General features: G+C 43.5%; 1 protein-coding gene across 1 annotated transcript in view; it reads right to left on the bottom strand.

Annotated features, from left to right (window-relative positions):
* MDGA2 (MAM domain containing glycosylphosphatidylinositol anchor 2) overlaps positions 1-10,605 on the bottom strand; it is a gene marked incomplete at its 3' end in the record, with an annotated part of 498,834 nt that extends 488,229 nt beyond the window's left edge. Inside the window, exon 1 of the mRNA XM_029284905.1 lies at positions 10,533-10,605. Within this exon, the coding sequence (XP_029140738.1) occupies positions 10,533-10,605 (73 nt within the window). The remainder of the gene's footprint in view (positions 1-10,532) is intronic.
* Positions 10,606-14,465: the final 3,860 nt, after the last annotated feature.

The raw sequence follows: 14,465 nt of genomic DNA, 5'->3' as shown, positions 1-14,465 counted from the left end.
AAAGGAGAAGGGCGGGATATAAATGCAATTAATAATAATAATAATAATAATAAAATGTACAGCAATTTGCCACCTTGCCTTCATTCTTTGTTGTCCAAGCCATGGTGGCCTTTGAATCTTTGGCACAACAGCTGGATTGGAGAAAGACAACAGACTCCCACAAACTCTAATCAAGCTTGGATTGATTGACCCTACATCTTCAGGGACTTTGGGGGACTCCAGCAGTCTTTGAGAACTGCCTCTTGAACAGAGAACTTTAAATGTATCCACCCTATTCAGGCAAAGTTACATTAATGATCCCAATTTTGCTATCCCTCCTACACCAACAATGACTCCTTTAGAGCCATGCTGTGCCCTCTTCTATCTTCCTTTTTTTAGTTAAAAGATTTCTCTGCAAAACCCCACTTGAATTAAAAGATGGAAAATATGGGAAAGCAAGCATTTCATTATTAAGCATCATTAGGCTTGTGTTTGTTCTCCATTTAATTCATATATGCAGATTTAAAAACCATTCATGTTAGGTTTGATAAAGGGGTAATTTTAAAAGTGGATTCTCTTCCCTCCCTCAAGAAAATAAAGTAAGTATGCTAAACAAATAGACCCTTTGTTCAGCTTTCTAAAAGCTTTTAAATGCTTTCAGCTTCCCACAAGTGCCAGAAATACACAGCACCACACAGAGCAGTCTCCGTTTCCAGCAGATAAAGAAAATGAGAGTGGAGTTGTATTGTAACTGATGTTGAGCTCAGGAAAGGATCTTATAACTTTCATATCACAATGAGACAAAATTTGAATAGTTCAAATTTCATATTGGTTTTCTATCTCTTATAATCTCATTCCTTTCCCTACCACAAAATTAATTTTAAAAAGTCAGCTTGGGCAATACTGTTGGGAGTATTCTGCAGGCTGACTAGTTGCCTACTCAGACCTACAATCCCCAGAATCCCTGGATAGGTCAAAGGTAAACTGATTCAACCCATAATATAAATATCACTAAGGAGATGTAAAAACCCAAGAGATCTTTTGCGTTATCAACTCTCCCATCCTTACATGACGATTCTAGAATGCAGTACAATACTCATTGGGCCTAAGGCATGTGTGATATTGCTAAAAAGTCCCAAAATAAAAGTTTTTAAAAGAAAAAAAATCAATTAAATACTCCAAACTACACAAGAATAGCCCTAAACCTTTGCAATGGTCTTGAATCTTTCAGGCTATATGCAGCAAAAAATATTTCTCTTTTTATTTATATTTATTTATAAAACAAATTTCTATGGCCACTCAACACCTCAATGAGTTTGGATGATTTACAAATAAAAAAAACAAAGAAATATCACAATCTGGAAAAAGTATTATCAACACCCAGAGGGACAATAAAAACCCACTTCCCCATCAAAAACCCACTTCCCCATATCCTAAAGGAGCCTGCTAAGCACCATATCCCAAGGACTAGAACCATATTAACAGCATACAGATTACTAGCAAATGAAATATCTGAGGATTTTTTGTTCCAGATGGCAGGCACCATTACAGAGAAGACACCCATACTGGGTCCTGCAAGATGAAAACTGTTTAACGAGGGGACCTGAAGCATGCCAACACCGATTGTACAGGACAGGCAGAAACTATGGAACCATGTCTCCAAAACACCAGAGGGCGGGACATGAAGTAATGGGTGGAAGAATGGTATAAGGCTCCTGCTTTGATTGGACTAGAAGACCTCTGAGTCCCTTCCAGTCCTATGATTCTATGTTCTTTGTTTGACAGCAATATTTGCAGGACAATTTACTGGTCAAAAGGGAATGTCTAGGTCAAGCTTGTATAAAATACAGCAAAGAAGCAGTTTGTCAATTGTGTCCACTCCTAATCTCAGATCTTGCAACAGATAAACTTGAATCTCAGCTACATATAACTGGTAGCTGTGGGCTACAGTGTTCTTCCCCAAACTCTACATTGTAACCCCTAAAACTCTTCCAAATATTGCCATATCATTCCTTTAAGATAGAAGGGGACGATCATTATTAAAGGGTGGTCATCAGTTACATTGTAATTTTAACTAGAGTTCTACTTACATTAAATTAAGACTCATTTTTGTCTTGCCTCTGCTGCTTCTTTGTCCCAGCACTCTCATATATTTTTTATTGCAGCCCGTGGCATGATTTTCAGTGGGCCAATGCAGTCTTGATTATGCACTCTGTAACTTAATCTACTCACGTTACATGATTTGCTGAAGAAGTCATAATGATCTATTCCACAGATCACTTTAAGTATAAAAGCTTGCTTTACAAACCACAGTGGCTGGGTTCCTACCCCAGGCCCAAAACAAACAATTCCCACCACTGTGTATGTGGAAACCTTGCCTTTCTTAGAAAAAGACAGCTTAAACCCTTGCTTCAAATCTTTCCAGCTCCAAATAGCCCTTGTCAAATATTCTTCTCTCCAGAATATAGGATCCTGGTCTCTGTATTATTGCCTTTTCAACTTATGGATCCGGGGATGAGCTTAAAAAAAATGGGTTGAAGTTGTAGAAAATGTAGATGGGGCAGAAATTTGAAGACCTTCTTCAAATACTCCAGAATCACTACTTTGAATTAAAACTAAACAAAACAAAAGGTGTGTGGATATCTACTTTAAGGACTCAGGAAATGTGCCTACTCTATTGCAATTCCTGCCCTCTGCAATCATCTCCCTTTTGAGATCCATGTGGCTCCCACTCCTATGTTGTTCAACCTGATCATTCTCCCAGGCTTTGAGAAGATAGGATGATTATGGAGCCCCTTCATTCGCTTGGTTTTGTTTTGTTTTTTGTTCATTGTACTTTGATGTTCTAGTTTGCTGTATTTAAGTTGGATTTTAGTTGTAACAACTCCACAGTCATCTGAGAGTTAAGCTGCCTATATACTTAATTTAATTTAATTCATATTACTAATTAAATAAATTAGTATCAGGGTTTTTGTGCTTGGCTCTAGAAAAGTTAGCAGCTCTATGCATTTTTCTTACTTTGTAACATTGTGGGATCAACAAGGCAACATTCATCCAGGATAAGCCAGAACCAAATCTTTCAGTGATATAGAAGAGCAGCATAAGCTGGAAGGCAGGGTTAAATGTGTCATCAGTTTGGAGTCACTGTGTTACCACAAGAGATCCAAGTCCAGCCCCCTGTAAATTCCATTGTTCCCTATCTAGCATTAATTTAGGTATGAACATTAATTGATTAGATTCTTGTATAGCAGACATGTCAAACACAAGGCCCAGGGGCCGGATGCGGCCCGCGAAGTGGTTTCATGTGGCCCGCGAAGCCATCCTGGAAACAGTGAGGGAACGGCCCCCACTGCCTTGGCCCTGGCCCAGGCTGGCAGGGAGCCAATGTACAATTTTGTGGTGGCCATCTATGCTGAAACGCATTCAGTCTTAGTTCCACAAGGCCATCTAGAAACAGCAAGGAACCAGCCCCTGCCATGTTGGCACTGCCCCCTGGGTGTCACCCTTTGTGAGGAATGAAGAAATGGACCATGCCTTGGCGCTTGCCCTGGTCCCACCCCCTTCTGCCAGAGACCCTCAGATCTATCCCACTCCTGCCCAGGCCCCCACAGGCACCCTTGACACGAACGATGTAGAGCTGGCCATGCCCACCCAGTAGGCCACACCTACTCCATCCACGCCCACCCAGTAGGCCGTACCCACGAGGGCAACTGTAATGCTGATGTGGCCCTCAATGAAATTGAGTTTGACACAACTGTTGTATAGAGTCGCAATAATAAACTCTTTTCCACTTTGAACTCAATGAATGCTTCTAGTTATTTTCACCTGACATTAATCTAATTCATGGAGGGGGGCTGGATTTGGGTCTCTCATTGGCAACACAATGACTCCAAACTGATGGCACACTTAACCCCACCTTCCAACTAAGCTTGTTCTTCTCCTTTATCATAAGCCAAAGGCATATTATCATTCTGCTTTGCTGACATTAAGCAGTTGTGAGCTGATCCAGACTTTGCTCAGAAGATCATCTGGGAACTCTCAAGCTGGATCCATACATATTGTTACACTAGGCTAAAATGGGATGCTAGGCATAGTTTATGATTCATGCATTGTGAGGAATCCACTCATTAGCATAGCTTTATCTAGGAGCCAGGCCATCACATGACGCCATAGAATATGGCCTATTTGCTTGTGCACAGCATGCTAGCTATATACAGGAAATGTTTTTTGTTAATACAAAGGTTTACCATAGCTAGAGAGTTCCAATACAGAAGAGATGGTATGTAACTAGGCCAAATTGTATTCATTCAAGTTAGACCCTTCCAGTTGTTTTAAATTACAACACTGCCAATTGTACCAAAAACTGAATGGAAAAGGTAAAAGAGGACAATTGCACTGGGTGAATCCATAATTTATTCCAGAATCAAAGGGATTGATTATTTATAGAATTACCATCCACTCTCTAACCTGCTGAACTGGAGCATCTCAGATTCAGAAATTAATTACCTTCCTTCTACCTATTTGCAGAGTAAAATCCCTGATTGAGTCTTCTTAGCCCTGGCAAAATATTAATCATAATATTCATACTTGTGTCAAGATCCTAGATTATTTTCAGTAAATGTTATTTTTAAATAAAAACCCATCTGCCAGCATTCTGCTGCGATTAAAAGCTATCTGACAATTCAGATCAAGAATGTAATGTTTTCAAAGCTACCTGACAGAAATGTTGTCAGGGAATGTTGCTTCTAGAGAAAAAGAAGTGTTCACTGGTCAATTAGAAATTGAGAAAATTAGCTGATTCTAATCTTGCTTCCCTCTGAAATGCACAGGATTCTCCTCCAAGCAAGAACTTTGAAATGTTTACCTCTAGATCAGAAGCATACCAGTTTGAAGAGTTATATCCAAGGGCAGCAGAAGACATAGTACTGAGTCAACACTTTCAGGCTTTTAAGAATATTATTTGGAAAGTTAGGTGTTTTTTGTTTGAGGCTGTTGTGGTTCTTTTCAAAGACTATATCTCAGGAGTGCTTTTTCTTTTTCTTTTTTCTTTTGAAAAAGAAAAAGAGAAACCACACATCTGATTATTTTTAACATTCATCCACCAAAACGTAATGGCACTATCTTAGAAGTGGTGGGTCTCCAAAAATAAGTCAAGACATGCAGGCAAGCCAAAATTTGTCCACTTTTGCTTTATATATTTTATCACTATCATTTATATGCCACTCAATGTAAAATAAAAAGTCTCTAAGCAGTTTGTAAGTAATGTGAAAGTAAAATAGAAAAATAACCAAGGAAACATAACAAAGCCAATAATAGCCAACTTTCCTGTCCATTAAGGAAAAATAGTCATGATAACAATTGCCTATTGCAGGAAGCAGATGTAGCAGACTATCAAACATTTTCCAGAGCAACCAGGTCTTGGTGGCCTCCTTGAATGCCCACAGGATTGATGCTAACTTGATCTCAGATAGAACCCTATTCCAAAGGAAAGGGGAAAGCAACAGAAAAGATGTCCCTTTGTGGTTCCTGAGAAGGATGCCCATTTAACTAAGAGTTAAGAATTAGTTAAGAATTTATTGAATGGAAACAAACTTCTAGAAGAAGATGGTCCTGAGCCACATAGGGCTTTGAAGATAACAACCAACATCTTGAACTTCATTCAGTAACTAACTGGCAACCAATGCAACTCTCTCACAATAGGCATGTTAATTGGGAGGCACTTGTTTAAACTATTGCATTATGGATTAGCTGTAGCTTCCAAATGGTCCTCAAGGACAGCCCCAGGTAAAGCAAACTGCATGAATCTGAGAGTGATTCAAAGAGGGGTTCAGATAAGCAGGGTCTCCTGGTTCCGAAACAGTTGCAAGTGGTGCACAAGATAGAGTTGTACAAAGCCCCACCACTACATTCTTTAGAGGCTTAGCTAATTACCAATCTCATTAATTGTGAGACAAGTGAAGAAATTGTACACAAAATGACATGCTTTCCCATGGTTTCTCTGGTAGGAACCCAAGCCATTATTTTTTTGCATATTATATGAACTAAGTTACTTCATGAAATACCATAGGGCTCATTTGTTAGGGCAATATTGTGGGGGGAGGGGTTTAGCAAGCCGAAAATGTAGCATGATGTTTAGACATAGCCTATTAACTTTGCATTATCCAAGCACAGACTCATGTACATGAAGTACATGCATGACATTCTTCAAGGCAGGAGTAATATTAACATACATTTCCCAAAGAATGTACAACCACCAGATACTTTTTTCTTTAGCTGTTTGTTTAATCCAGAACTCAACATGACTCCTTTAACAGATTCTGCAAAATAGAAGGTGCTTCCACATATTAACTAGCCAGCCTTTGATAGCCGGTGGATGCTAGCTATAAAGCCCACTAAGCCTTTGAAGGGAATAAAAGAAACAAAACAAGTATTTTGCTTTCACTTCTCATGAAAAAAATATTATCCAAATGTCAGGGGTTTTATGCACATGCTATTTACTTTTGATGATGGCAGCAGCTAATTAAAGCTGCTTGAAAGGCCTGCTCCATAGATGGCCATGTCTTCTGAGCTTGACTTGAATGTTTCTTTAAACAGATACATATAGCAAAACTGCAAACCTCCCTTCCCACAAGAAATGTGACCTAGTAAAAGACTGTCCCCTAGAGTTTTTACCCACTTAGGGAAATGGGGAATCGGGAAAAGGGACATTATGCAAACATTTGATACAATATCCAAGCCGTGTTGCATTTGCTGTTTATGGGTGTCCATTAACACTACTTTCTACCTTCTTTTTTCCCAGAAGGATGCCCAAGGCTGGAAAATTAGCTCTAAGCATCCTCCAATACTTTCTCATTGCTCATCTAGACATTCTTGCAGCACTGAAGATGCTCAGCTCAATTTTCCTCCTGCAATAGAAATGCTTCAGGCAGGAAGTGAACTATAAACTGGAATCCCAGAATCAAATACAATCATCATTACCCAGATGGTAATTATGTACATCAGAGTAGCCAACCATCTATTAAGAAAAAAACTTTACAATTGTCCAAATTTCAATTCACTGCACCTATACAAACAGTACCCCCCAAAGCGGCAATTAGATGGACACCCCTCCCCCCAATGTCGAATGAGCAAGAGGATGGCTTCAAGATACATGATGAAGAACATTCATGGAAGACTTAAAGACTCTAAACATCACATGGGAAGACAATGAAGTATTCACTCCAAACCGAAAATGCTGGAGATCCCTTGCTGCCCAATATGCTACATAGAATGGGAGGATCTAATGCTAATGCTAAATACAAACAGCCAGAACGAAATGACACATAGAAAAAAAAATATCTGCTGTGAACTCTTTATGGTGTCAGGAAAAGCATCTGGCTAGTAAACACTCAGCTCCATCCAGTTGTCCAGATTCTACCCCAAATTGAGAGATTATAGGGTTGTAAAAAGGGAGTTTAAAAAGGGATAGCAAGGAAGTGGGTACAAAAATTCCACAGAAGTGTAGAACCTAAATGAAATTCAATATATGTGTATCTCTTCCTTCCTTATTTTAATATCTATCTATCTATCTATCTATCTATCTATCTATCTATCTATCTATCTATCTATCTATCTATCTATCTATCTATCTATCTATCTATCTATCTATCTATCTATCTATCTATCTATCTATCTATCTATCTCCAGACTCAACAGGATGACCCTTTCAGTGTTCAGTATTATTCTGACCAGGTATACACATCCAAAAATAATCAAAAGTAATGTGATTACTCTTTCATACTCCTTATTTAGCACTGAACAAATTGACTGAAAAGGACATTACACCAATAGTAAACCAAACCCATCCTTCATTAACCAAGTTAGACCCATACATCCATTTGCCATTTGCCTACACATGCTGTGCTCTCTTTGTCAAAACCAATTGAGCTGAATGAGCACCTTGCATTCCATGGAGAACCTTGCATAACATAGAGCCAAATAATTTGAAAATGTTTATGTGTGTCTGTGGGGGGGGGGGTGGTAATCAAATATAAATACCGGTACTAAGCCAATTATGATGCCAAAATACAGGTCCCATTATAGATTTCCAGGAGCTATAAAGTCAACCAAGACAAGCAACAGATGGTAGATTGTTTATGGATTCAGTGTAACCAACTAGGGAGCCTGGGTCCTTTAGATAGCCCAGTTTAGACGAATTCATTCTGTACTTGCCCACTCCCACATGCACATCCTCCAAACCTTGTAAAACTACTTCAGAACTTCCGTACCACATTCTCCATAGGCATCTTTAATGATCATCCAGTCACATATTAGCACAAGCATTGCCACCTGAGGATGCCATCAGGCATGTTAGCAAACATCAAGTGAGTTTTCATACAGGCCATCCCACTAAAGTCCCACTTATATCACTGAAAAAACCTAAAAGCAAGAAATCACACCTGGCTTTTCTCTCTTGCTTCTGCTAAAGCAACCAACGGAGGAACAGTGTCTGCTTTCACTGCAGAATACAGCACCCTGTCAAAACCTTTGCTCCTCAAACATGCATAAAATCCATTTCTTCTCTTTGTGTGTCAGTAACTTAAGGGAAGAAGAGCAGGGATGGCTTTGCCTTTCCATCTGAGCTACAGCCAGCATTCTCTGCATCAGAAGGCTGTTGCCAGGGAAATGAGATGAATTTTAGAAGGGAAAGCAAGGCTGGGGAGCAGCTCCTTTCAGGTGGAGAGGGAGAGGAGGAGGACTTGGGTGAGTAGAGGGACATTTAGGCTAATATCTGGTCTCTTCGCAAAAGGGAAGCCACACACCACAGATTCACAATTGCCGCAGCAAAAGCCTGGCACATAAGTCAAGGCTGGCTGGCTGACTGCCTTGGGAGGAAATGAATGAACAGTCCTTCCCCCATCTCAGTCTGCTAATGTCAGCCTGGGATTTGCATGGCACAAACAGGTGCCCACCTTCAAATTGGGCACCCATTAGTCAACAGGGCCAACTGCTGTGCATAAAACTGCTCTGCCAGCTTCCCAGCTAAGACTGATGCCCACTCAACTGCTTCCAGAGGGTTAAACACCATCTCCCCCTGGCTGCCAACCCAAGTTTATTCCCACCTCCATGTAAGCGAGGGTTATTTTTAGCCCACTTCAAATATATAGAAACACACACACACACACACACACACACACACACACACACACAGAGAGAGAGAGAGAGAGAGAGAGAGAGAGAGAGAGAGAGAGAGAGAGAGAGAGAGAGAGTCTTCTCTGTTGGTATTCTATAGGGATGCTCAATGCTTCCTCACACCCCCCCTCAGAATGCCATGCCAGAAATAGATCTGCAAAGTTTAATTGTAATCCCCCACCCCCCACCTGCCACTCAAGCTCCAGAGCTAATCTCAGGGATGTAGGTGGAGGGTTTAAATGGCTGGATGCTAAGGAGCTCTGTCTCCACCTGCTAACAAGAGAAGCATCTTTGCCTTCTGTGGATGGGCAAAGCTGGTCCCTGGCATGTTCTATGAGCATCAGTTTAGTGTTATTACAACCAGGCCCCAATCTCTCTCTTGGCCCAAATTAACTTGCTGGCATCCAAACATGCCCCAAGGGGAAAGAGTTACTCATGTTTAGCCTGTGGCTCACACTGGGTCAGGGAAGAGGCAGTGGGCAGAGGAACCAGGCAACCTGCTCATAGAGCAGGCATAAGGGGTGACAAGCAGGTGGGGGGGGGGAGATCAGATAAGCCACTGAGGGGGGGGGGCAGCCCTTCCCTAGCCTAGGGAAAAGCTGCACTCCAGCAAGCTCATCCAATAATCCTTAGAGCCAGAGGGAGGAAATCTCCTGCAGGACACCCACGCCGACCGAAACGGTACCCTTTGCGCTTGTTCCTCTTTCCCACCACCACACACCGCATCCTCTCTCTCTCTCTCTCTCTCTCTCTCTCTCTCTCTCTCTCTCTCTCTCTTTCTTTCTGCCCATTCATTCATTAATCCGGTCCGAGCGCCCGCGCGCGCCCACACACGCGCGCGCGCGCACACACACACACAAACTATTTCTATCTTGCTCTCGCTTTGCCACCTCCGGACTTGGCGCCCTCGACTGGCTCGGTTTCTTCGGACAGCATCGCTCCTGGCAACAGCGGCGCAGAGCAACCTAAACTCTCCCGAAGCCTTCGCTCGCACTTCTTCGGCGGAGGAACCGGGAGAGTCGGGGAAGGGAGATGCCGGAGAGGGAAAAGGCGGCGGCAGCTAAGCCGGTTCCAAGCGCGCTCCTGCGGGAATCGCGAACCCCCCACCCCCAAGTTAGCAAACCGGCTTCTGAATCAGGGAAGGGGGGGGGAGGAAGCTGCTCCCCTTGGGTACCGTACTGTTGCGCGCTGCCGGGGACGGAGGGAAAGCGGGGGTCAATTGGGAGCTTAGCCCAAGAAGGAAGCTTTGAGGGAGGGGGGTAAAGGTCAGCAGAGGAGGGAGCTGCATGCTTGCAAGGACATCACGATTTTTTCCGGGGGGGGGGAGAGGGAACAGCGGTAGGGGAATAGACAAAAAAAGGAAAAGCCGCGGCTGCACTCACCGTAGACGCCTTGTCCGGAGATGCCCTCCAGCAGCACGGTGAGCAGCCACACGACCCCGTAGGCTAAATCCATCTTGGGGGAAGCAGCCACATATCCAGGCGAAAGGGACCCGGAGGGACTGGGAAAGGGAGGGAGGGAAGGAGGGGGGATCCAGGGAAGAATCTGAAACCACGCTCGCTCGCTCGCTCGCCGGCTCGGCCACGGCCCGATCGCCGCCTTCGGAAGAGACGGAAGAGCCACCCCCCACCCCCCAAGCAGCAGTAAGCCGAGTCCGGTTAGAAAACAGAGGCTGCAGCGGCGTCCTTGCGTGGCGCGCTTTGCTGGGCGAGCGCCTCGGCGGCAGCGGGGAGCTCCGAAGCCATAGTGGGAGCACCCCCACCCCCAGCACACGCGCACACAAACACACACGCACACTCACACACAGGTCTGCGGGAGGAATATCTGCTCAGATCCTCCCAGAGCGCCTTTTGCTGCCGGTGATGCCGGTGATGCCGCGGCGGCTGCGGGGCCCGGGCAACTTGCCTTGGCTGGCGGACTGATTGGTCGGTTTGGCTGACAGGGCTGGGCAGGGAAAGCAAGGGAAAGCAAGGGAAGGGAAGCGTGCCCAGAGCGGGGGGCGGCAGCTGCGGGGCTTGCGCGCCGCGGTCACGTTGGACTCTACGTGCTCCGTGCCGGCCCTGCCAGGCGGCCAAGGCAGCACCGAGCCGGCGACGTCAACTGCGCGCCGCCGCCGCCGCCGCCCCTTCTTCCTTTCGCTTTTCCTCCCCCCCCCCTCCAACGGAGCGCAATGGAATGGGAGGCGCCGCGCCTCCCTCGCTCTCCCCCGGGTCCCTCTCAGCTGCCCGCTTTAGGCGAGCTCTCCGGCAGGTACCAACTTTGGGGAAGCACTGAGCTCTTCGTCCGGAGGTCGGGGCGGGTCTTCGGGTCAAGTCTCCTCCCCCCCCCCCCCCCAGCCTCGCCTTTGAGTTCCCCTCTGGGTTTGCCCGTTTCTTCTTTCGGACTCGCCAAAGAGTGCGGGAGGATTCGTGGGAACAAGCGAAAAGAATCCAGCGATGCGCGGTGACGCTCATCCCTAGAAGGAGGCAGCCGCCCGAGTTGCGTTTTCCCCTTTGGGAGAGCTTTCTGACACTGTCAGCTTTTAGGCTTCACCGCATCCTTAATCAGTAGACCAAGGCTTACTCAGAACTGTTCGCTTTCCTCTTCCTCTTCTGCTTCCTTTTGCGAAGTAAAAGGGTTGCTCTGGACTTTGAAAGACATACAGTTGTTTGGTAGAGATAGGACCCTGATTTCTTTCTGAGCTCCTTAGAAAGGGATCACCAGATTAATGAATCCCTACCACCTCCTTCCTCTGATCTCCTTTTGAACACTAGCCATCCATTTGGACAGTTCTCTTCTGATACTGACATTTGGATCCTTAGTATATCTGCTCCCAATGCAGTGTGATTTTATTCCCCCCCCACACACACATTTTATCTCCAAGCAGCTGCTGCTAAATGAGAAATGGATCCCAGCTTTCAGGTTACACAGCACTCCTTATCATCTGGAGCTCTGACTGCTTTTACCTCAATAAATAACCATGTTTGACTTAGAAATACACCGCATAATTTATTATACCATCTTAGGAGAGACAGCTAAGAAGTTTGATATGTTATTAATGACATGTGAATGACCAACACACAAACATTCAGGCAGTCCAATTCCTAAGCAGTGTATTTTTCTTCCTCTTAAAAAAGAAAACAGGGGAGCTAAAATATGTGGTAGACACCATACTGAAACCTTTCCCAATTTGGGTCCCTCCAGATGCATTAGAGTACAGTACCAGTCATTTCAATATGCATACTGTTGGGAGGTGAACAGTAATCCCTCATATACGGAGAGCACCAGGTTGGGGAAGTCTGGCTGATACCAGCAGGAGGTTCTCACCTTGAAACTCATCTATATGGAAAACATGATGAGACTCTCAATCTTCCAAGGAGCTTTCAATGCGTTGCCCAACTGTAGTAGTTGGCAGGATAGCTCTCATATCTTTGTGTTCCATGATAAGCTAATTCGTTCAGATTGAACAACACTCTTTGCTACCAAGCAAGATATCCCTGCCTCCTCCTCCTCCTCTTCTGCCTCCATTCAGAAACCTGGAAGTTGGCTTAGACAATTCTTGTCTTTCAAGCTCACTGGTTATGTAGGTTCTTCTTAAAGCTTTGCTGAAAACCATCACCAAGTTAAGTACCCTCAGTGGACCATTTTGGGTGGATGGGTACTGATTTTTGAGTTGCATAGAATTCTCTGGATGGGTTCACACACTGCAGGAAGCCGCAATAGAGTCTGATTAGAAGATACATGAACCCAGCCCGTGTCATGTATAAATCATGGGTGCACGGCAAAGTGGACAATGTAAAACCCATGTCTGCCAGCATCCAGCTGTGGTATACAAATTGGGAGCAAAACAATTTATTTGGAGGCAGAGGTTTGAGAGTGTTTGCATAAATCTTTAACAAATAGACAACATACAAAAGGGAACATTAAGATTATTCTAGGGAAAATATACCAAGTTGTAATATATTATTATTGTTGTATGGTTAATCTACAATTAGATTCACAAAGACTGGTTAAAACTTAATTCAAATCATAACCAAGTACTTAAGAATTATGAGTGGAGTGGGGTGGGGTGGGGTGGGATGGGATGGGATGGGATGGGATGGGATGGGATGGGATGGGATGGGATAGGATAGGATAGGATAGGATAGGATAGGATAGGATAGGATAGGAGTTGGAAGAGACCTTGGAGGTCTTCTAATCCAATTCCCTGCTTGAGCAGGAGACCTATACCATTTCAGATAAATGGTTGTCTAGACTCATTTTGAAATCCTCCAGTGATGGAGCACCCACAACTTCTGAAGACAAGCTGATTGCTCTTATGATTAGTAAGCTTCTCCTTAGTTCTAGGTTGCTTCTCTCCTTGGTGAGTTTCCAACCATTTGAGGATATAGGCAACTCTAAGCACTGTTTTGGAAAATTAGGGTGTTCAGATCAGATGAATTCAAAATGTCCAAATATTGAGTGAGTTCTTTAGGTAGTCATCCAGGGGCTCTAATCATAATAGGTTATTCTTATTATGATTAGACGCACAATCAGCCAGCTGTTTATATTGATTTGGCATTTTGTCCATCTATTGAATCCTTCCCAAGGACCTGGGATAGGAAGATATTGTTGTTTGATGGTGTTAAAGGTATTGTTGCAGGATGTAAGCTGTTCAAAGTAAAGCAATTTAGACAATGTCAGGGATGTTCAAATGGTGCTCCAGATGTTTTGGAACTGTCAGGCAGAAAGATGTCCAAATATTGATAGTAATTGTCTTCATTCAGACTCTTTATGTTATTTCCATAGTTTCCTTCAGTTTTCACTATTTTTCTGATGATGATGATGGTGATGATGATGATAATGATCCCCAAAAGAAAGCTTAGACAGAAGGAGAAAAACACCCACACACCCTCATATGTCTCCATTCTTATTAAATTTAATTCTTCCTGTTTTAAAGGTAAATTAACAGGACACTTCCTCACGTGGCATTCAAACTATTCCAGGAATAACTTCTGATCCTTAAGGTCTCATAATGTCATCTCTGTTCAACAGCTGAGTTTATACATGGAACCCTTGCAAAGCTTATTTGTTCTGAGGTCTTACAGCTTTGTGGAGCTTATAGAGGACTGTTTGCCACTTGGCAGAAAAATTGCCACCTTCATTCTCCTGGTTCCTAGGCTTCAGACCACAAAAATGATCTTCAAAAGGGAAATAATAATGTTTGTCAGATGGATAATTTCCATCCACCTCCTCAGGAACTACTGGGATTGTTTTCCAGAGGGTTAGATGAATGTAATGTGAACTAAAGATAAATAAGGACAGATGCAAATACTTTATTTTCCTTTAAAGTATGA

Source organism: Protobothrops mucrosquamatus, unplaced genomic scaffold (assembly GCF_001527695.2).
Source record: "Protobothrops mucrosquamatus isolate PMUCROS unplaced genomic scaffold, P.Mucros_1.0 scaffold1091, whole genome shotgun sequence".
Taxonomy (NCBI): domain Eukaryota; kingdom Metazoa; phylum Chordata; class Lepidosauria; order Squamata; family Viperidae; genus Protobothrops; species Protobothrops mucrosquamatus.
This window is presented reverse-complemented; position numbering and strand designations above follow the sequence as displayed.